The following is a 22,428-nucleotide window of genomic DNA, read 5'->3' as shown; positions in this document are numbered from 1 at the left end:
GTAACAGTTAACGGCATCAACTTTCACAATCCATCAAAGCCTCATCTTTTCCAGCAAATACGACAAAAAATACTGGATCTAGTCTCGAAAATGCTAATATTTGCACGTTTGCTCTGTTTTCTAAGATGATACGATTTATAATTCTCCTTTGGTTCCGAGAGGACGTGCTGCGAATCCTTACCTCCGCCAAAGAGGTTATGTTTCCATTGCTGTTTATTTATTTTGTCGAGGGGTGCGACATGACCCAGGGAAGAACCTCGGGAGCAGATTGGGATAAATGGACATATCTTGGCGAGATAGAGGTTTGGTCTTGGCTGAGGTTATGCATGCCCTTCTTTATTTTGTAGAACTCATATCTTCATATCGCATCGTCTTATAGTATCGTCTCGTATCAAATTACCTCCACCAAGGAGTTTATGTTTTCGCCCCTATCCATTTGGTTGTAAAAAGGATTACGCAAAAAAAATGTTGGTCCAGGTCCAGATCAGGGGGTGAATCCGGGAACATTTGGAGATACAGCATTTTGTAACCTTTTCACTGATTTCCCAGGACATGACACTTGGATCTTGACGTTAAAATCCAATACATTTAGGGAACTATTATCTATGAGTGTGTGAAATTTGGTGCAGTTGATTAAATTTAAGGGGACTGTTGAGGCCTTGGCGGAGGTATGCGCTCTTTATCTTATCTTATCTCAAGAAAAGCGTCACCACATACACAACAGCAGCCAACACGGATGGAAAACCCATCTAATTTGGGACAACAGAGGACAGTGGCTGGGGTGTTGGTGCATCAATGGCCTCATAGACTGAGAAATTGTGTTTAGGGCCCTGCTTCTGCGAACAAGAGAAGCCAAGAGAAGCCAAGAGAAGCCGCTGCCTCGACCAGAATAGTTCAGACAATTTATTAAGTTAATGCCAGGGAATGTAGTGTTATTTGTGAAAGGGCCTCTGTGCTACCTTAACCATTCAGCTGGTTTGGATCTTCGTAACGTTCCCATTCCAATCCCTTCAGCTCTCAGATGGTGAATGCAAGTGTTTATTCTGTATTTATTACCTTTAAATATCTTATGTTTTTGTTCTACTAATGGGTTTGTATAGGAATGCCTTTTAAATAGTTCAGAACCAAATGTTGTATTTGTTTGCGTCAATAAAATGAAACAGTATATTTGAAAGCTACTAAAAAACAAACCCTGCACACACTATAACTTTTTCTTTTTAAACTGCTCCTAAATATTTCACAATGAGAAAACATATTGTGTAATGTGCAAAGAGAGAAGGTACGTTGGGATGTGTGATAGAAGATCTCAATGAATGTGTGCGTGATTGGACGAATGCAACTTGCGCTGTAAACCGCTTTGAGGGGTCGATGAGACTGGAAAACACATTTTCAACACAGTCCATTTACCATCACTGTTGGTGGTATGTGCTCTACTTTTCAGAATGATTAACAATGAGTGGGAATTTCTCTGTTAGCTGTGAAGATCTATAACCAAACCATCATTGTGTATTTTCTCATGCACTATAAACATATAATCCTGTAAACATAAAAAATAAAGATTTCAGAAATCACACAAAGTGCCCATTCCACACCCTCACACACACACACACACACTCACACACACACTTGGCCTTGTAGAGGTGTCTCCTCTCTGGCCCCTCAGACACGTTTTTTTTCTTCTTTTTGGCTTGATTAACCACTTAGTTCAGTCTCTCAGACACGAGATTGCAGGGAAAGAGAAAGTAATGAAGTGCTTTTGAATTTGCATTCCTGAGAGCCTTCGCAGACGCCTTGATTTCGTCCGGCCTTCGCTGTTTGTTCACTGTCGAGAGATGTCTGCTATTTTAACGGTAACGCGCGGCGAGTGTCCATCCAGCCTCCTCCATATTGCTCCCTCATCAACCTAACTGCCGCGAATAAACACAATCAACGCGCATGTGAAGGGGAATTGGGAGGCTTGTTCATCATTGTCATTATGCAGATTGCAGTGTGACCGTGGATGCAGCACCGGAGACCCTTTTCCCCTCTGGAACGAAAAAATGTCACCGTTCCATGAAGCTGACCGAAAACACTTGTGAGTGTGTGTGTGTGTATTTTGTGCAGCACTGATCAGGTGCGGACAAACTGTCTCAAGAACATGAAACTAGCAGCATTCAGTCCACACTTGAAGTCAAGCCTGTATTTTTAGTATCGACCTTGACAACAACATGAAAGTGTGAGTCCTGAGTTATCAGCTCGAGTGTCCAGTTATCAGCTTAAGTGTCCAAAATTCAAAAATGATATACAACGGACTGTATTTCAAGGCTAAAGCTTATTTTTTCTTAACATTTAAAAACATCCAAACATTCAAAACTTTTTTACAAGCCCACAGATGATGCAACAGGATGACTTGCGAGAATCTGTGTATATTTCTTTGTTTTGGTTATAGGGGCATGCAGTTGACACGAAAGCTTCCCTTTGCACCCCGCTCTTACAGGGCGAGAAAAGAGGAAACACAACTTGCTTTAAATCTGGAGGCCTTTCACTGCCGCCTGTGCTTCAAGGAATGATTGAGCATCAGGAGGAGGCAGATCCACGAGCAAGTTCATTTGAATATTGGACTTTGAAACAGAACCAGACTTTTACTGTGCATGTAACAAGTGGACCTGACTTCTTTAACCTCCAATCTGCAGGTAATTGAGAATTTTAGATTTATTCTTTATCTGTCAAATACAATGACAATTTGTGCTGCAATTGAAGGTGTGCTATAATGTGACTATAACTGCTGCTATTTACAATTCCAAAGTAGTGTTTCCACAGGAAGTACATAACTGCAAGGTTTGGATGGTTTCGGACCAAATATTTTTTCCCCATATATATACCTGTATATATATATATATATATATATTCAAGATTCTTAGTTGTCATATGTGCAGAAGAAGCAGGAGTTGCAATGTACAATAAAAATCTTACTTTGCTCGTCCTCCAACAGCAACAGAAATAAGAATTAAACAAGAAAATAGAGATTGAACACAAATCTAGCTTACTAATAAAAAAATATTAGTGTTTATGTGTATATATATATATATATATAAATAAATATATATATATTTATCAATATGCATTGCTTTCTAACTGTCATTAAATACTAAAATATAATGCAAAATTTGCAAAGGGAATGAAACTACTTTTCTCACAGTGGGACACATGACATATTTATGAGATTCTGGATCTTGAGATTTTGGACAAACATCTGTCCTTTAGTGAATCTGAAATAATGTTTTGTTATTTTTTCTTTTCCAACATGATGTTCCAACACTATATAGCAATAGTTTTCCCAATCAATGACATATCAATTTGCTAAGTTTATGTTTGCATGTTTATAAAATGCACTTTAATGAAAGCTCATTGCGTTTGGCTGTTCTCTAACGGCATTTCATTTAGTTACATTTGTAAGAGAACACCACGCTGCATTAGCTGCCACTGAGCTGCACACGTCTCTTCCTGGAGTGGGCATATTGTGTCTGTGTTTGTTTTAAAGATCAGAATGACACAGCAGGATAAAATCTCCAGAGTTCCTCATGGGGGCACTTCCTCATTTTGAGTCACCTGATATTATTTATAATACACTAAGGAAAAAAAAACCAAACAACCCTGTGAACTTCTCCAATCTTGCATCACGGGAGAGCGGAGCGTGTGCAGGTTCAGGGATTGGGAGGGGGGGGACCGTGCCGACAGAATGAGCTGCAGAGCAACAGGGATGGACGTGTGTAGTGGACGATGAGTCACAGCCATGATGACTAAGACATATATTGTTTTCCGTGCCATGTCTACGGTTGTATAATGAGAGGATGGGGTGCAAAACGTGGTGCAGCGTGCAGCAGCTGTGTCCAGTGTGACTCTGACACTAAGGTTTGTGCACAGGGCACTTCGAGAGTTTTGCAATGGTGATCACTCTCGTGTGAGTCATGGCTCGACAGGATGTCATTTAACATCAGATGACAAACACACGCATGCACACACACATGCGCACGCACACACATGAACACACAAACGTGCACGCACACACGCACACACACATGCACACACACGTATCTTTCAAGATGTTGAATGGGTGCCTACAACACCATCTTGTGGCCAATCTGGAAATGACAACTTACATTTCCAAGAAGTGCATTTATTTGTTACTTAATAAGAATAATAGTAATAATAATAATAAAAATAATAATATATCAGTTTTCAGTATTTAGCATTCCCACTCCCCCCAGTCTGATAGAGGGATGTGTGTAAGACGCAGTGGGCAGGAAGAAGAATGTAAACACGGTCTGCTCCGAGGCCTGACTTCAAAGTCAGATGGTGGTAACGTCCTCTCAGCGGTGGCGTGCTCCCTTGACCAAGGAAAAGGGAAAAGTGAATGTTCATCCACGGTTCGATGGCCTCTTCCTGATAACTGCTCTTTGAAGTCACAGAGCAGATCTGATTGACTTGTGGAGTAGACGCATACAGACCCTGTTATATAGAAACTGTCTCGTTGTGACAACGCACAAAAAACACGTTGCATGCGTTTCCCCAACGGATCGATTTTCCAAGGTTAGGGATAGTTTGTCGTACAGTGTAAAAGGGGGTGCGAGGAACGATGAGATGCACCAGCGTGTCCATGTGCTGATACCTCCTTTTGTTTTGACACACAAGCTGCTTTCAGAAATGCACCAAACTCTAGAGATCCTCCTGACATTCTCCAGAGGGGCTGTTTGTGTGAACACAAAATCCCCGAGTGGGTTTTTGACGATTCATCAAACACGTGACAATGAGCAGAGAGTCATTTGCTGCGTTGTGCACGTGTGAAAGGTAAATTCCGCAGAAAGTCCAGACCAAATTCTGGCCATGTCATGTCTGAAAATGGCTAAAATGACACATGATCAAGGCTGCATGTTTTCTCCTTGTTAGCATTGTCGGTAAACAAACTTCGACTTCTTTGGCAAAAGCACTGATCCGAAACGGGTCCGGAGGAACCGACGGCAACGTGCAGTGCGAGCAGTGAGGTCGGGTCAGACCAGCGGAGCGTTCAGTGAGAGCACGTAAATCGCCTTTTCAGCGCAGACAATTTGGTCGCACAGTGTGAGGTCGGATTTAACAACGTTTGTAAAGTCGCACAGTGTTGGTCCAGCTCCAGTGATGACCTCAGCTCCTCACACACACACACACACACACACACTGAAAGCTCTCTGGGATAATGACCTTGTGTGAGGGGTGTCAGGTGTTCGGAGGAGACTTGTGGTGTGATCGGTGATAGAGACTGGATCTCCTGTGTGTCTCCTGTGTGTCTGAGCTCTTCATCATTATCTTGGCTCACTGACTCATGTCTTGAGCACAGGCAGCAGAAAGCTCTCGCGGCGGCCTTGTTCCCGACGCACCGGGGAGCGCCAGGAGGGACAATGAGAGAGAATTAGCGGCGAAGAAAGTAAAAAGAGCAAATAAATAGGTGCCTCAATACATGACAGCCCAGCAACAAAGTCCACTGTGGGTGAGAGGGAGAGCGAGAGGCAGAGGAGAAAGAAGAGGGGAGAGAGAGGCCCTGATGAAAATAAATAGTGGAGCTCACAGGGAGGCAGGGTTGAGCGGATTGGAGGTGATGATGAGTGGAGAGCTGTACAAAGTGGTACATCTATGGGAGAGGTTTTAATGAGGCGAACGTCAGTGAGTGTGTGTGTGTGTGTGTGTGTGTGTGTGTGTGTGTGTGTGTGTGTGTGTGTGTGTGTGTGTGTGTGCGTGAGTGTGTTTTCTCATCTGTGACACAGACACTCAGAAAGTCCTCACCAATGATACTCTCAACTTCCCGTCTCCATGTGGGTGGCAGGCAGACAGACGGACACACACACACACACACACACACACACACACACACACACACACACACACACACACACACACACACACACACACACACCGATAGACAGACATAGACAGACACACAGACACACACACACGTATCCAGACAGACACAAAGAAAGACAGACAGACACACACATGGACGGAAGGACAGACAAAAACACATGCACGCACACACAAACACATTTAGCCACACACAGACACAGACACACATATACAGACAGACACAGACACACGGACGGAAGGACAGACAGACACACATGCACACATGCATACACACCGATAGACGTACACATAGACAAACACTTACTGAAAGACACACACACACACACACACACACACACACACACACACACACACACACACAGACACACACACACACAGACAGGCAGGCAGATGTGGTCTGATGCCTTCACACCTGTATTTAGCCTCTGTCCACTTGAGATGGGATCAGAAAACCCACATGTAATAGTGTACGGGGCTGAAGACCCTGGGGTCGGGCCTGAAGCAGTGCAGCGCTGTTGCCTCTTTAAAGACCGAGTACATAATATTTCAACATATTTAAGACTTTTTTTGTTGTTGAAATTTTCAAATTCCAATTTTAGACTTTTGAAGACCCTGCTTGTTTTTAACACTGGATTCCTACATTCGGATCAGAGACTTCTTGACGTTGGAGTCCTGGACGAAGTTGGTGGAAAATCAGTAACAACAACAAGTGTTAAGTGACCTAAGTAATGTGAGACCATCACAGGCGGCTCATAGTTTGGTACAAATAGAAAAGTAAAGAGAGATAAATCAATGGAAACAGAAATAAACACATTTATATGCATAATGCTGCAAAAACACAAATAAACAAAGTATTGACAACAACACAGAGTCACTGCGGTGAAGGGATGTTGAGCTAATTGTCAAGAAAGAACTTAAAGCAAAAAGATGAATCAAGACAAAAACAGTTACTACATGTGTCATTAAAAACAAGGTAAAATTCCTCTGTTTCAAAACTTTAATTTTAGTAACTCAAGTTAAGACGTTTAAATTCCATCGCCACAAAGGATTGGAATTGGCTAAATGACATTTGGAAGGCAGCTGCCTCTTCCAGTGCTGCCAACAGTGGATTAACATTCCTCACTTATAACACTTTCACACACAATCCCCTGTGTACGACGTGAGATAATGAACACAGGTTCAGGTTGCCATCTGCGTTTAACTGTTCACACCAGACGGTTAACTAGAAGTAAACCAAGGCAAACTGAAAGGTTCTACACTGGAGATGATAAATAACAAGTAGTTAAACCTATGGTTCTTTTAAAAGGCCCTTTTTGTTAATTATACCAAAGTCCTGACTGTTTTTTTTAACTGAAGTTGTTTTCAGAGTTTTCCACAAGCCAGTCATGTCAGATACTGTAAGTTTGATCCTCTCTGTGGACACTGGTCTTATTATTCCAATCAGAGACAATTAGGTCAAGATGTATTATGTCTCCCAAACATTAGAAAAACTTAATGTCATTACGATGACAGCTAAAAAAAAAGAAGGAAAATCAGCAACAATAATCACATTCAGCTTCCAGCCGCTATAATCAGACAGATTAGTGTGTGAATTGATGCATTTCATAAAAACATAATTTGGAAGTAAATATTGCAGTTACAGATACAACATGCAACAACCCTAAATTAGAAAAATGTCTAAAGAAAGACTCGACCTAATGTACTTTCATTTTGATCGCCTTTTAATTGCATCATATAGTCTTTACCAGTAACCTTTTAATTGTTTAATTGAAAGACCCCTAGAGGCCAAAGTTACATATCGATTGCTTAAGTTCAGACGTGTGAAATTCAAATATAATCCTTGAAGGTGGGTATTTTTAAATTTCTGATACATTAACTAAAGACATTATAGGGTTTGTGGTGGTGCAGGGGCAAACTGGATGACAGGGGTACTGGCTTAGTGACATTTTCCAAATCCCATAAAACACTCGTCTTGTGTCTAACCAATCAATTGTTATTTAAGGAAGATGCCTTGCTCATGGGCTGACAGAGAAGCTCACAAATAACAAGACAAAGACTCAGGGGTAAACCCACACAAACAATCCAGTTGTTCCAATTGACAATTCTTGCAGGAATGCAGCTAGGTGGACAAAACCCTGTCTCTACATCGACAAACCAGGGGTCTGGCGAATTGTGCAGCGGAGGAATTCTGCACTGTTGGTGACAGAATAAAGGCAATTAAACACTGTTTGCCCCATGCTTGGACAGCCTGGCAGCCATGTGCCTTGCCAATTAACCTCACACGTAGGGGAAGGAAGAAAAAAGAAGAGAGAGGGGCAGAAACTAAGACACCGAGATTATAATCACACACGTTCTCCTCTTTCTTTCTTTTTTATACCTACCTTCTTTTCGTGTTCAACCACTTCTGTGTGTCCTATTTCGCATGTACTCTCCATTAGTACACCAGTGACAGTGACAGCTAATTTGCACTCAAGTATTGTAACTTCAATATGAAGTACTTACTTTCATACATCGGCCATTGATGACTTCTCGCCATCTAATGCAGTTCCAGGCAACTTTCTTCTGGAAATTGGTTAATTTTTTCACAACTTCTCCAACCTGACAGCAGACAGCGAGGCTACCTGGAGAAAGTACCAACAAAAAAAGGAATTAACGGCACAGTCAGTGTAGATATTATACTTCTTTGGTTATCCATTGATGGTGAATACACCAGTTTAGCTTCAGACATGAACTCTGTATAATGTACAGACAATATGGTCTGCACATTATCCAAGGTTTTTCCTTTCAGACATGAAGAGCGTAGCAGGAGATTGTCTGGATTCACTTTTCTCCAAATAATAACCTGCCATAATCATTTTCGAGTAACATGGACATGCCACCCTGTGATAAATGTGTACTAATGTGGTTTGAATTTGTCAATGTTCCCGCTTGTGTTTAATGGAAACCGGTCAGCCACCAAAATTAGCAACCAGAAACTATGGCAACCGTTGCAACACACTGCGGGACACAGTTCTTACCGATGAACATCCAAGCAAACACACACAAACACATCCTGCCATGCAACTCCCTTCTGCCCTCTCGTTTCCCTCTCCTTAATCAGTTATCCACTGAGAAATTAAAGAGTAAATCTTGATTTAATAAAGATAATATAACAATTTCATTACATAATTGGTTAACTTACTAATTAATTGTTATTTCCTTTTTTTTTTTTCTGCTTACAGTTTTGGGTTGTAAGAAAATGTTCCACTCGTGGTCCGGCCCAAACAACCAGTGGGTGATTAGTCCGAGAGATGGCGGACAGCGTTTGTACAACTCAGGACCATATCCACAGATCTGGCCTCAGTTCCGTGAACCTCATCCCGGCGGCGCCATTCGCCAATCTCCAACCCAGTATGCCTATGGTGGAGGCTATGAGAGACCACAATCCCGTGCCTGGCGTCAATCTCAAAACACATGGAAGGTAGGTGTAGAGCCAACAGACTATCATGGTCACACCTCATCAGACTGTTGAAAGCAAATCTATAAATAAGGATCAAATATTGGTGGTTCAATCGTCAACCACTGACAGGTACATTTATTTTCAGCTATTTACTCATATTATACGGCAAAAAAAGAGGCATTTCAGATCATTTGTTTCAGGGTTTGGCATAAATAGTTCGCCAAGAAAGGTCTCCATCTTTGTTATATTCAAATATGAGTTCACATTTACATGTAGGCTTAAAATACTTAAGAAATCAAAGTAGAATGCTGCAAGCGCACTGTTCTGAAGATCATTAAACTCCCTTTGTTCCCCTCAATCTCTCTGCAAACACAACATAAACAACTAACACCTCTGGTTTAACAGACACACCATCAATGTGGTTTTTCCCTCCTTCTTGTCCACATGCATCCCACTAATAGCCCATACATCATCACAGGTAATTACTGAGCTTTCAGGTTAGAAAAATGTCACATGTTAACAGCATTGTCACGTTTAATGACGGAGCCCAATCAAATGGGCCAGCTTTCATAAATATGAAACCCAGTCAGGTCGTAAAGTCAGCAGGCCTCCTCAGGTGAACCTCCTCCGGTCATCAACATCAATGGCACATTGTAGTCTATTCATCACTGCTGTTAGGAGGCCCTTTGAGAAAACTACAACAAACCTCCAGGTCCCCGGGTAAAATCTGGAGAATTTGCCTTTTCACACATGCACAACAGAGCGAGAGGTTCTCTGCACAGACGCGTTGACAATGGCATCAAATCCTTCGCGTTATTCAGGCGAGAGGTGGAGCAGCCGGGTGCAGCAGACAGAGGCAGGAAGTGACGTATTAACGCCGCTGCGTAGCTCACGTGATCATGTTTACATCACCCCGACACCGTCATCAGCTCTTATCACCACAAACTCTCTTGACATCTTCGTCGGTGTCTTGTACTTGTGTGATGCCGCTTTTCACTGGGAGATATTGGTTTCCTTTTTGTTTTGGCATCTGTCGCTGGTTAGAATTGTCATCAACCCTGCTCCCCTGCTCTGTGCTCACATCGACTTCTCCTAGATTTCTACGGACTTTATACGAGGAGGTCAGGCGGATAAAGTCCATAGAAACTATTTTATTGATGAACTCTTTTCAAATGTTGCTAACACTGGCAACATGTGTCTTAGTACAGTTTAAGCCTAAATGTGGGTATATTGTTGTTGTTCATTTGAATAAACTGTGTGTTAGGGGTCATTTCTTTGAAATCCTGTCTCTGGGGATTGTAGCACCATTGTCCAGGCAACTAAAAGGAGCCACACACACACAATATGCTGACAGATCACTGAGCCATAACTAGCTGCTGCAATTACTGTATGCCATTCGAGGTAGGCATACCGTTGTGTGCTCTTGTACATAGATTGCACAGCTATTGCAGGCCTCATCTGGGATTTTCAAAAATCACATCTATTTTCCTGCATTGCTTTGATGCAAAAATGAGACTGAATTTTGTATGATTGCAATACGTCTGGGCTACTGTGAGAAAAGCCAAATGACTCCCAGGTCGGCTATCTCTTCGGCTTGGGGAAGGGAGCTTCGGGGAGGGGAGATATGAATCAGACTGTTAGAGGAGGAGGAACAGAAAACATCCCTACATTAGATGGATGACTGATAGACTTCAAAGCATTGTTGCAGTATGTTTTTCACTTCTGTAGGAGGCCTTTCATGGGCTAAAGCTGTTCTCGTGTGTGATGTCTGTGTGTGTGTTTGTGTGCATTCAATAAATGCCTCAAGGTACATGCCTTGTACCCCCAATACAAGAGGAAGAGTGGTTAGGTAGATGCAGGTGGAGGCGAGGAGGGGGTAAATTCCTTCTCTGACTTTCTGGCCCTCGATTTGACCTAATGTGATGAAAACCAATGGGTGCCCTCGCATAGTCCATTTTACTTAGGAACCTTCCTAACTGAGTGAAATGACCCAGAAGTATTTCAGAGGCCGCCATAATAAGAGCTGTTCAAATTCTCCAAAGGATAAGGAAAGGAGCTTCAATGCTTCCTTACTTATCTCCTTTGGCAAAGGAAACATCGGAGCATCCTTTATGAAAGCAAAGGATAAAATGCCACCCCATAATTATTTGTGGGAGCAACATTTAGTTTTTTTTCCATTTTCAATTAAATCCCTTGTGTTGCTATTTCCTGTGAGAAGGTAATGATTAAATGTTTCCTCTGGATGAATTGAAAACATCTTTTCTCAGGACCTTTCATTCTGTTTTTGACATGAAACTTTATTCTAACTGTCAGCGCACCACCCTCAGCATATAGCACCGTACATTTTGTGCCTATCTTGTGTTATAAATAAAGTTGTTTTAAAAAAAGTGTAAGTGGGGTCAGATTTTCTCCGCACCGTGGTTCTCCTTTCCTAACTCCTTACGGCTTCTCCTTAACGTCTTTCCTTGACCTTTTGACGTATTAAATCAGGGTCAAGGGATAGTGGATAGGAAAGGAGATTATTTGGACTTTCAGAATGCACCCAGTGTTTCAAGATAATGGTGAAATGTTCAGCCTTCTGTGGAGACTCAGAGGAAAAGGTAGTTCTAGAGTTTGAAGGTTCAGTGTGATAAAGTTTGCTTTAATTTACTCCCGAGGCCCTAAGTGTGGATTCTGGTGGGTCCTGAAACTGCTGTTAAGGTTGCGAGTAAATACCTAGACACCACAACTCAAGGTTTGTTTGCCTAATGTCCATGGCAGAGCCTGTGAGTCATGGTGGAAACAGGGACAAGCCTTCAGTGTCAGCCAGCGAGTACAGCGTGTACTGTGACAATCAAAGACAAATGCAGAGGTTTGACAAATGCATTCGGCCCATGAAATGTAATCTTGTTACGGAAAAACATAATTTAAAACCTTTAACTGTGAAGACCCATCTTTTTGGGCAGTGGAATTTTTGATGGTGGACTTCAAAGTGTGATCAAATAAGTGTCTCACTTTGGAAAAACCTTTCTCGGTTCAAAGTGGTCAACAACTTTAAGAAAGAGGAGCTAATGTCGCTGCTCGTGCACAGGTAGAAATGGAAAGAGAGATTAAAGACATACCTGGGAACAGAGTAAAGATTTAGTCGAGGCTGGTGTGAAGGAGGAGAGAAGAGGAAATAGGAGGAATGCATGAGCCAGGGAGCGAGAGCAAGGAAAGAAAAAAAGAGAGGAGGGTGTCAGGGCAGCAGGGACTCTGGCAGGCCAAAGCATGGGAGAGCAGCCGTGATTGGCTTGGACCACCCATCTGGACTGGCTGAGCGCCTGGGCTGGCTCGACTGCTGTTTGCCTGCCGGACTGGGTGCATGCATGGATGAAGTAATAGAGACAGAAGTCCTGTGTAATAATTCAGATAGATGGAACACTGTGCCGGAAGCGTGAACATCAAAGCTGAACTATACATAGGTAACATACTGCAGTTAGGAAGCTAATAAATATGGCTTTTTTTAAGCTGTTGGCATGGAACCATAGTAAAACATGTGTAAAGGAAGGAAACATAGTTTTATTATGTTCAAGAATATTCTCCTATTTCAGTAAAGCTCAGAAACACTACGTTGGCTTGAAAAAGGCAAAGATTCCACTCCTCATTAAGAAAATCAGCAATTAGAGAAGTTCTCTGACATATTTAGTCCTTAGAAAAACAAACTGGAAACTTAAATTCTCATGATAAAATAACACAATAAAAGAGATGCAATCACTATTCAAACAAATAGATATACATTCTTGTGGCATACACCTGTTGGGGGGGCTTTTTCCAGTTACTTCACAAAGAGAAATCATCAAGTGGGATCCAACTGTCACTAAATGATTCAGCTGGATTCCAAATGCTAAATAACAACTATCTCATTCGGCTGGGAAACCTCTACAGCCAATCTCCTCAAGGAACAGCCATCTTTTGTCCTTACACTCCCAAGCTATGGGCCGGGAGCTCGAGGCCTTTTTCCTCATTGCATCCTTCTCCCATGACACTGTCAGCCGCACTAGAAATATTGTGCGATCTTCAGAAGACCATAATACAGAACACCACCTCCAGCCTCCTTCCCATGTTGACCTCATCTCCCAGTTTGCTGCGGATTGGGCCTCGGTCTTTTAGTTTAGAAAGTCCTTGCTTAATACATTGACCTTCTTCTAGTCCCTTAAATGGCCACTGCAGCAGTCATGGAGAACTCTGTGTCCAAAGCCAAAGACACTTGGGAATTCGGCGATATTTTAACAGCCAAATCTTAAATTTACCAGGAAGTCTGGAGTTATCTATCTTCTTCAGCCATTCAAAAGTCTGCTTCACAGCATTGTTGACATTGGCTCCAGCTCTCAGTGATGCATTAAATCACTTCCCGAACCATTTCATCGGGTTTAAAGGATGGGACGACTTCCCTCTTAACTCGGACAAAGGACTTGTTGTTAACTTTGCCCCCTTTATCATCATGCCCCTTTTTGGCCTAGAAGGAGCATCCTGGCCCAAGTGCCTGCGTTGTCCATGGGTTCCAATATCAAGATGTTGCACCCTGTCGGAATGACCATCTAGAGGTCCTGCCAGTTGGCCATTTATCAAGTAGACATTTGCACGAGTGGTTGCGTCCTTGGATTGACCCATAAGCGAACTGTTTGGTTTAACAGTTTCGATGTCATTATTCTGTATAAATGTGCTTATGGGGCCTGGCCTAATCCATTATTACAGATTTTAGTTTTGATCAGCGACAATGGACATATTACTCCTTTATTAATCAGAATAGCATATTTATACACCTGTGCAACTCCCTTAGGATGTTAGAAAGATAGAGGTGTCATTTTTTTTTACATGATTGGTTGGTTAAGAGTAATTTTTCACAGAGCATTTTCCCCTGACCCCTTTTGTTATGAAAGGGTTATCTAAGACACTAATAGGATTAGACAGAATTGCCCTCTTAAAGCTTCACGTTTGATTCTTTAGTGTCTCACACTGGACATAACTCCATCCTAACAACACACACATACACACTCAGACATCACCACCCCTCCAGCTCACCCCTGACCTCTTCCTACGCCGAATTGTTCTCGCAAAAGCGGAGATCAGACTGTCCCGATAATTGACACACAGAACAAAAACACAGACCACTTCTGGATAAAACATATCATAATCCCTCAAGGTGGGGGTGCCGGGGGGGGTTTCAAGGCCACCAAGATTGCTATTCACGGCATCCAGAGTCGTGGAGAGACCTCCGGGAAAGACATTGTGAGGTGTTGGTATGAGACGTGGTATGACACTCCTGGGAAGAATGGTGATTAGTAACGAAGAGGATTGACTTCGCTCGAGGACATTTGTCACCATCTGGTAATGCATTTGGAAACTGACTAATGATCTCTACATGCTCCTCATGGTTGTGAGCCAGTAAAGATGCTGCATTTGATAGAAACAAGCTTGTTTTTGTTGTGTTTTAAACTGTAATTGTTCTTTTGTGATGATACAACAGTGATAAGATCCATTCTCAACAACGTGTTGTGTGGCCTTGAGCGTCCAACAACCTACTTGGTTGATCCACATTCCTAATGGGACATTGGTCATATGGATTAATGGCTTCTTAGTAATATTATGCAATATAATCTACTAGATATTAGGTTCATATAACTAAACAGCAGACATAGTGGCAAAATGTTGATACTTAAATACACCGTTTGCAATGTAGTTCTTCTGCTTCGGTAAAAATATGAATGTTTTGTTAAAGTTTGGGATAGACTGTGATCTTGTCCAATACAGAATATGATAATAGTATATTTACAATAAACTTAAATTATGACCTTAACCAGGAAAACACTGACAACACAGTATCCTTGTTACAGGAAAACTTGATTGCCCCAGGACACTGCTTTGCATTGTGTCAAAAAGGAGGCGGGATCAGCTTTTTTGCTGCACAATGCTAAACATTGCTTTTGTCCGTCTGCATCTTATCCGCATGTTTTCCTTTTAGATTGGTATAGATGCTGCCAGTGATGGTCAGCGGTTAATATCTAAATTCAATAAATGGTAGATGGGAGCTGAATCTCTCTGTCTGGGGCATTGGATTGGCCCTAATTGTAAATTTAGATTGAAAAGTTGATTGCACATTTGACATTAGAGCGTATATATTTTGTAATTACATCAGAATTTTTTTTTTTCTGTTCTTGAATGTGTTTTAATGTCACATCTGTGCTCTGGCTGTCCTTATGCTTCTACTTTCCACTTTCTATCGCTCTGTTCTTTCTGGGAACTCAGCTCTTCAACCCTGCATTAACTTATTGTAGCGTCTGTATGCACAGCACATTCAGTTGCATCCCCGCTTTGTACAAAGATAAAAACTAAAATTACACTCTGTAATGTGTCATATATAGGCGAATGGAATAGGAGTTCAAGTGATTAGGTTTTGTGTGAGTGAGATCAAGCTGTAAAGCAATCACTGACATGGTTAGAGGACCATTTGTCTCTGTGTATTAACAGACAATGAGTGTTAGTAATTATCTTAACAACACAGGCCTCATCAGGCCCCTCGACTCTCCCCCACTCTTATCGAAACCCTATCTATTTACATTAACGACTTCCTTCCCTTCTACCACCATCCCATACATCCCCAGGGTGGGTTTTTGTTTGACCATGATTTAATGCATCCATGTAGTTACACTAGTTAAATATAATTTCAGACAAAGAATGTTAATGGCTAAGTATGGTTGTAAAGTCTGAACAATATGGTGAACATGAAGATCAAATTAAAATTGTGTGAGCTCTCTTATTCAAGTGCAAATGTTCCCTAACCAAGCTCGAGTGGAATATTTGAAAAAATGTATTACAACATCAATACACATATTTCTCTGATATATATATGTATATATATATACATATATATATTTATACATGTATTGAATGTACAGACGAATGATCAATATTCATGTCATCAATTTGTTATGATCCATTGTCACACATTGTAACATAATTCCCAAACAAAAGCTTGACCAACTTCTATTAACTGTTTATATGTATATACAACTGGAATCAGTAATAATGATATTTTTCTAAAATATGTAAATAAACATACATTACAACTAGAGTGTGGCTACGCGACTTATATTCAGGTTTAAGTCGGGTTCGGTCACGTTGGCTGGGCTATCTGCTTGATAGTTTTTACACCACCGCCTGAAGTCATGGGAAACATCAGGTTGGGACAGAAGTAGCATGATATGATCTAAATGTCATGATATGATCCCCAAGAAAGTTGAATAACACTTTGAGACTTTCTCTCAACTCATTTACATTCACTGTGTCCTGAAGTAGATTTAGTGCTTATCTCAACATGTTTGTTAGCTTTTATACCTGCAACCGTTTGGTTCAGTGTTGCCCTCTTTCCCCCCTTGGGCCACATTTCCTCTACTAATGCCATCAGGGCTGATACCCATGCACCTAGCACAGCCATTCATTCAACCGCTCAACCCTGGGCGTCACCGGGGCCCCTGCATACTCCGTAGCCTTTATAAGATTAATGCAATGGATGGAGCAGGTGTCTGCCAAAATTCCATTCCTATTTAAACCTCCAGGCCCATACCAGCAACCCTAATCCTTTTAGGCCTAATTGAGTGAAGTCGACAGTCTTTTTCAGTTAAACTAAGTTTACACACTAATAGGATTCAAAAGGGGGCAAAAGAAGTACAACGTGTGGAGGGTAGTAGTGAGTAGTGCGAGTGTGTGGCTGCATAGGGAAGTGGACAGGGTGCAACAGGGAGAGAGGGTAAACAGGGACTGTGTGTTGGGACCAGTGGAGGCTCCCTGCTGGGATTGAGGAACTGTGTTTAAGAAAGAGGGAGGGAGTGGGCTGGGGGTCTCCCCGGAGGCTAGATAAGCACAGAGGGGGGAACAAGAACAACATAATTGGTATTCGGGAACCCCTAGTGTGTTTGTGTGTGTCTGCGTGTGTGTGTGTGTTTGTGATCCAGGTGTAATAAACTGTGCACTGTGTGAGGAAACCTGGTGCGTATCCTTGGATATTTAAATCAAGAAAGAAACAAAGAGTGTGTGTGAGTTTGAGAGGGGATTTAGATATTATTGCTGTCATGAAAATACAATGTCACATCACAGGAAACACTAATAGAACCATGTTCTGGCAAAGTGGCAAAGGAAATGGAAAAATGATGTGGTTTAAAAGCATTAGCGGAATGGATCTCAGTCGAGCTTATCATAGGGGTAATGTGATTTTTGTCATTGTTAAACAAGGAATGCAGCTCAGGAAAAGGGTTTTAACAATTTTTTTTTCAACTTGTATTAAGCAGCAGATATAAAACATAGATAAGTAGTGGGAACTTTGACATCTTATGAGACTTAAAAAAGCCAAATCAACACTTTCAGTCTTTCAGATATCTACACTTCCATCAAAAACTTCCTGGTAAGAAAGCAAGCACATGATACGATCTATTGAAACTTCCTTAAGTCGAAAGACAGTAGGAAATGCCAGGCCGGGCCTTAAAAAGGAATCAAAGAGCTTGTCCCCTCATTGAATCCTTGTTTTTGGCTTGTGGCTACTACGTGATCTTATCAAAGCCCTTTGTCAATGTCCCAGCCCCTTTGTTCCCCCCCTGAAAGACAAGATGAGCAGTTGTGATAGGCAAAACCCCACACACACAGACACAGCAAATTATCAGGAGGTCAGAGTGGGACACAGTGTTTAGTCAGTGGCGTCAGGGACACAGACATGGCCCAAGGACCTAACCTTTCAGGGCTGCCCGTAGCAAGAGGTGCTTCGTGGGAATCCCCTTTGAAGAAAACACATCACACAGAAGGGGTTAGCGTAGAGTTTTCTGTGATCTTACACGGCCGATGTCTTGAAAGACAAATTGACAACAAAGGCACTGAAGGGACAACTTACATCTAACAGGAGGTGATAAAGCAGATGTAATCTAGGTGTTTTTATAGCACCAAGTTATCGGATTAATGATGAGTTTATTATTATATGAGACAGATTTCTCACCCAGTGATGTTAGATTTGGATCCTCGTTTTGGTTTTGTAACTTAAACTGATACCTATTTGTAACATTTTACTCATTTGATTATTCAATCAGACTTTATTTATTTAGTTTTTTTTCCATTGAAAGTTGCAAAGTGCTTAACAAAACCGTTAAAAAATATAACAGCTGAATGCAACAAAATATACAGCAATACAAGGAACAATCAAATAAATAGATAAAAACAAAAATCTAATAAAAAAAGGTCTAAATTCCAAATAAAATAGATTAAACCAAGTTAAATTAAATAAAATTGGATTAAGAAAATGCTAAGAAAAAGGTAGGATTTAAGATTAGTATACGTTTATGAAGATGAAGACTGCTTTTAAAAGTTTAATATTCCTGATATGTAGTGTTGGTCAATGAAAAACTAAATATGTAATATGTTTAACAGTTGCTCATACCTGACAAAAAGTTTGCACACACAAAGCTATACAGTGTTAATATATATTTAAATATCCTGCTTAAACAATTTAAAAAATGTTATACTTTACTCTGCTCCGAATTAAAAAGTGAAGGGAAACTCCTTTTCTGCAGCCATGAAGAGATAGAACTGATACTTAAGCTTCATTTAAAGAAACAACAACTTAATAATCTCAAATCAGTGAATTCTATTATATCTGTTCATATAGACAGGATTTCCTCCGTGGTTTTTACAGCGTAGTTTGCTGACGTCTGAGACCTTTAAAAACAATACATCTCTGTAATACAACCCTCCACATTCACGCTTCAGATAATGGGACTGATAAGTGGACAGATAATTAAGCTATTATATCCTGTCAATTCTCCTAATCAGGTTAAAGGGCTGTTGCCGTCATAGACGTTTCCAATTCGAATCACATTTCACCTCTTGTGGCAGCAGCAGACTGCACAAGACAAAACCGAGACAAGACGATCATATACTGTGTATGTACCTAAATGTGACAGCTATATGTTGCTTTTCATCCACTCTCGTGTTGGAGATAAGAGGTGTTTGTAAAAAATAAAACTGCCAGAAATGATGATGTTTGTCATGTTCTTCCTAAAATGCAGTTTCCAATGGTTGAAAAAGTGGCTGAAAATGCAGAGGAACACATTTTTCAAGAGTTACAGCAGCTTTGGAAACAAGACGACTTTGAGTAGGCTTATTTGTGACTACCACTAAGTTAGCTAGCTACAGGCTGTAGCTTCATAATTACTATAACACGACAGTGGCATCAATCTTCGCATTTAATTTTTATCAAGTATGTGGCGTGCAAGAAACTGTGTTGGGTTCCTTGCTAGTTAACCAAGTTGCATCGGCCCCCCACAGGTTTGAGTCCTCTTACAGTGGTTGCAGGCTTGATTCCTACCGTCCCTTTGCTGCTTGTCTTCCCTCTTTCTCTCTCCCCGGATTTCATGCATATATTTTCCTATCAATAAAGGCAAAATGCCCCAAGAACTATCTTGAAACATGGTATTATAACACCTTGTAATGGTAAATGCACTCTAGGGTCGCTAAAAGTATTAAGCTGTGTCTCAAATCTGTGGCGGCATCCTTTGGGGGCTGCATTTCAAAAACTGATTGCGAGCTGTCACATTTTGACTGCTCTTTCGAATGTAAGAATGCAGTCTGATCTGAGAGAGATCATCTACAGTTTAACCTCAGAGGACCCTTACTGTCCAGAGTCTCCCTAAAATACCCACGATCCTTGTCAAAATGTGTGTGTGTGTGTGTGTGTGTAATAGTGAGAGATCCCACTAATTGAGACTGAACTATGAAGAGTCAGAATGGGTGGGGGAGAGATAGAGCTTAACGCAATGATAGAACAGAGAGAAGGAGGGGGAAAAAAATCAAAGAATTGGAATAATTGGCATAATTCAAGGTGGCTGGGCACAGTCAGGGGGAGTGTCAGTGTCGGGCGAATCTTTTGCCATCCTCAAAGAGAGACGGTCTGCACAATTAGCCACACGAACTCTGACCCCGCTCAGAATAATTAATGAATAACAGAGGGGATAAAGACAAAAGGCGCGGAGCGGTCTGGTTGAGTGGCGAGCGAGGGTAATACATCAAAGAATGCCGTTAATTGGCCCTGTGGCTTTCATTCTTTGCCCTATTTCTTTCAATTCATTGACTCAAAATAATGGGTTCAGGGTCATTATCAACAGGTCGTAAGCCCTGGGAGTGCCAAAATTCAACAGGAGAGTCAGGGATGTGTGCGCAAGTGGGTGTGTGCGCTCGCCAATGCATGTGTACAAAAATGTGTGTAATGGCTTAGCCTTTTTTTGCCTGCACCCCCCCAAAAGTCCTGACGACATCAATTCCACACGGGGGAAAGCCAGAGTGGTGTTGGGATGAGAGCGACAGGACACAACTCTTAAGGTTGTTTTTTTGGGTTTTGAGTTGTGCACGAGTTTAGACGTACATCTTTCACTGCATCTGTTATGCAACAAGTGTCATCACGATGCTGGAATATAACTGGTACGGACAGGTAAGTGCAACTAATACTGTGAAGTAAACAGTGCAAATGTCTGCTGGTGTAAACGGGTGTAGTGAATGTCTGCGTAGTTGCTTACGTCAAGTAAGAATATTGCAACATGCAATGGAACTGTGTGACTAATGTGGACGAGTTTCAATGGTTGTATGATGCACTGCACACAATGCAACTCAATCACATTATTTTCAAATACCTCCGACTGAACTTCAATTTTATTACTTCAAATCAAATTTTCAAACAATACGCTCGTATCATGTGCCTGCTCTTTATCTTTGTCCGAATGCTTCAGATAAAGAGCGGCCTTGTTTCAGATTCTGTGGCAGCGCTGGGACAGTGAAGACTCAGTAAAAGATAAGGGAGGCCCCTTAGGTCGTATTTCAAGTTGAATAATGTGCATTTAGATGGAGGCAGACTTCAGAGTGGTACAAAGTCAATACGACTCTGATGGAGCGGTAATACCAAAATAAACAGAATCACAGCACTGCAAGTATTGCCTGTGTGGGTGCAGACTCTTGAAAATTATGTAGTAAGTGCAGTATAATAATAATAATAATAATAATAATAATAATAATAATAATAATAATAATAATAATAATAATAATAATATATTCTTTTCAAAATGTTGGGTTTATTTAATTGAAAATTCAATATGTTTATGTCAGAAAATATGTCCAGTATAAACCATCTCCAAATTAGGTGATGAGCAGCTGTACAATTTTGAAATAAACTATATCTATTGTACCAGTTTAGTCTGAACATGTATGTATGTGTGGTGATTATCAAGTTTGTGCAACTGCATTTATATCAATATGGAAAAATATTGCTTGACATTGTGTTGGGATTTAACAAAATGAAACAGACTGTTAATACTATACATTCGAAACTATGTGAACTTTAAACAAATTTAAATTCTGCTGTCGCTACTGTGGGCTTTAGTTGACTCTTGATGAATCAAAGAGAGAAATGCATCATTATTTCCTATTTCCTATAACAGCACACGTTTGTAGTCTGTCTTCCTCTGGGCATTGGTCTGAAGTTTCTAATCAGATGGCATTTTCTGTAAAAGAGCATGTAAGGTAAATCCATAAATTTATGATACAACACCGGAACAAACTCAGACCTAAGTAAAAAGTATGATTCACGTTCGGGTCACATCAGGGCGCCTGTCTCTCACTTTATCTGTATGTGGCTCTCGTGCCCTTGTCTTTCTGTCTGTCTTTTGTCTCGTAAATTTAATTTGCTGATATCTGTCAAAGGCAAAGAGTGCAGATTTGGAGCGAAAACCCCTGGTCATGTGAAATTACTCCCCCTCACGTACAGAACCAGACACACCATGAAAGAGCGAGGGCGAAGGAGGGGCGGATAACTTAATTACCATAACTTTGTCATCTCACCACACGTGATTTTGTTAGAAATACCTCGCCGCTTGTTACACACGCTGAAGTATTTCAGCCATCCTCTTGGCCGTTTACAGCCCATGTCCCCCCACCCCCCACCACCTCTCTCCTCTAGTCCTTTTAATTGCCAGACGAAAGGTTTCCCATACCTGGGTGAGCCATGTCAAGCAATTAATACCCTGAAATACGCCTTTTAAGTGAGTCTTTTGGTCCGTGGGGCTCCCCAT

The 22,428-nt window shown here is 41.2% G+C and overlaps 1 protein-coding gene across 1 annotated transcript in view; it reads left to right on the top strand.

Annotated features, from left to right (window-relative positions):
- Nucleotides 1-9,112: 9,112 nt before the first annotated feature.
- tfec (transcription factor EC) overlaps nt 9,113-22,428 on the top strand; it is a 35,977-nt gene continuing 22,661 nt past the window's right edge. The window contains exon 1 of the mRNA XM_035147464.2: nt 9,113-9,334. Within this exon, the coding sequence (XP_035003355.2) occupies nt 9,113-9,334 (222 nt within the window). The remainder of the gene's footprint in view (nt 9,335-22,428) is intronic.

This window comes from Hippoglossus stenolepis, chromosome 22 (assembly GCF_022539355.2).
Source record: "Hippoglossus stenolepis isolate QCI-W04-F060 chromosome 22, HSTE1.2, whole genome shotgun sequence".
Lineage (NCBI taxonomy): Eukaryota > Metazoa > Chordata > Actinopteri > Pleuronectiformes > Pleuronectidae > Hippoglossus > Hippoglossus stenolepis.
This window is presented reverse-complemented; position numbering and strand designations above follow the sequence as displayed.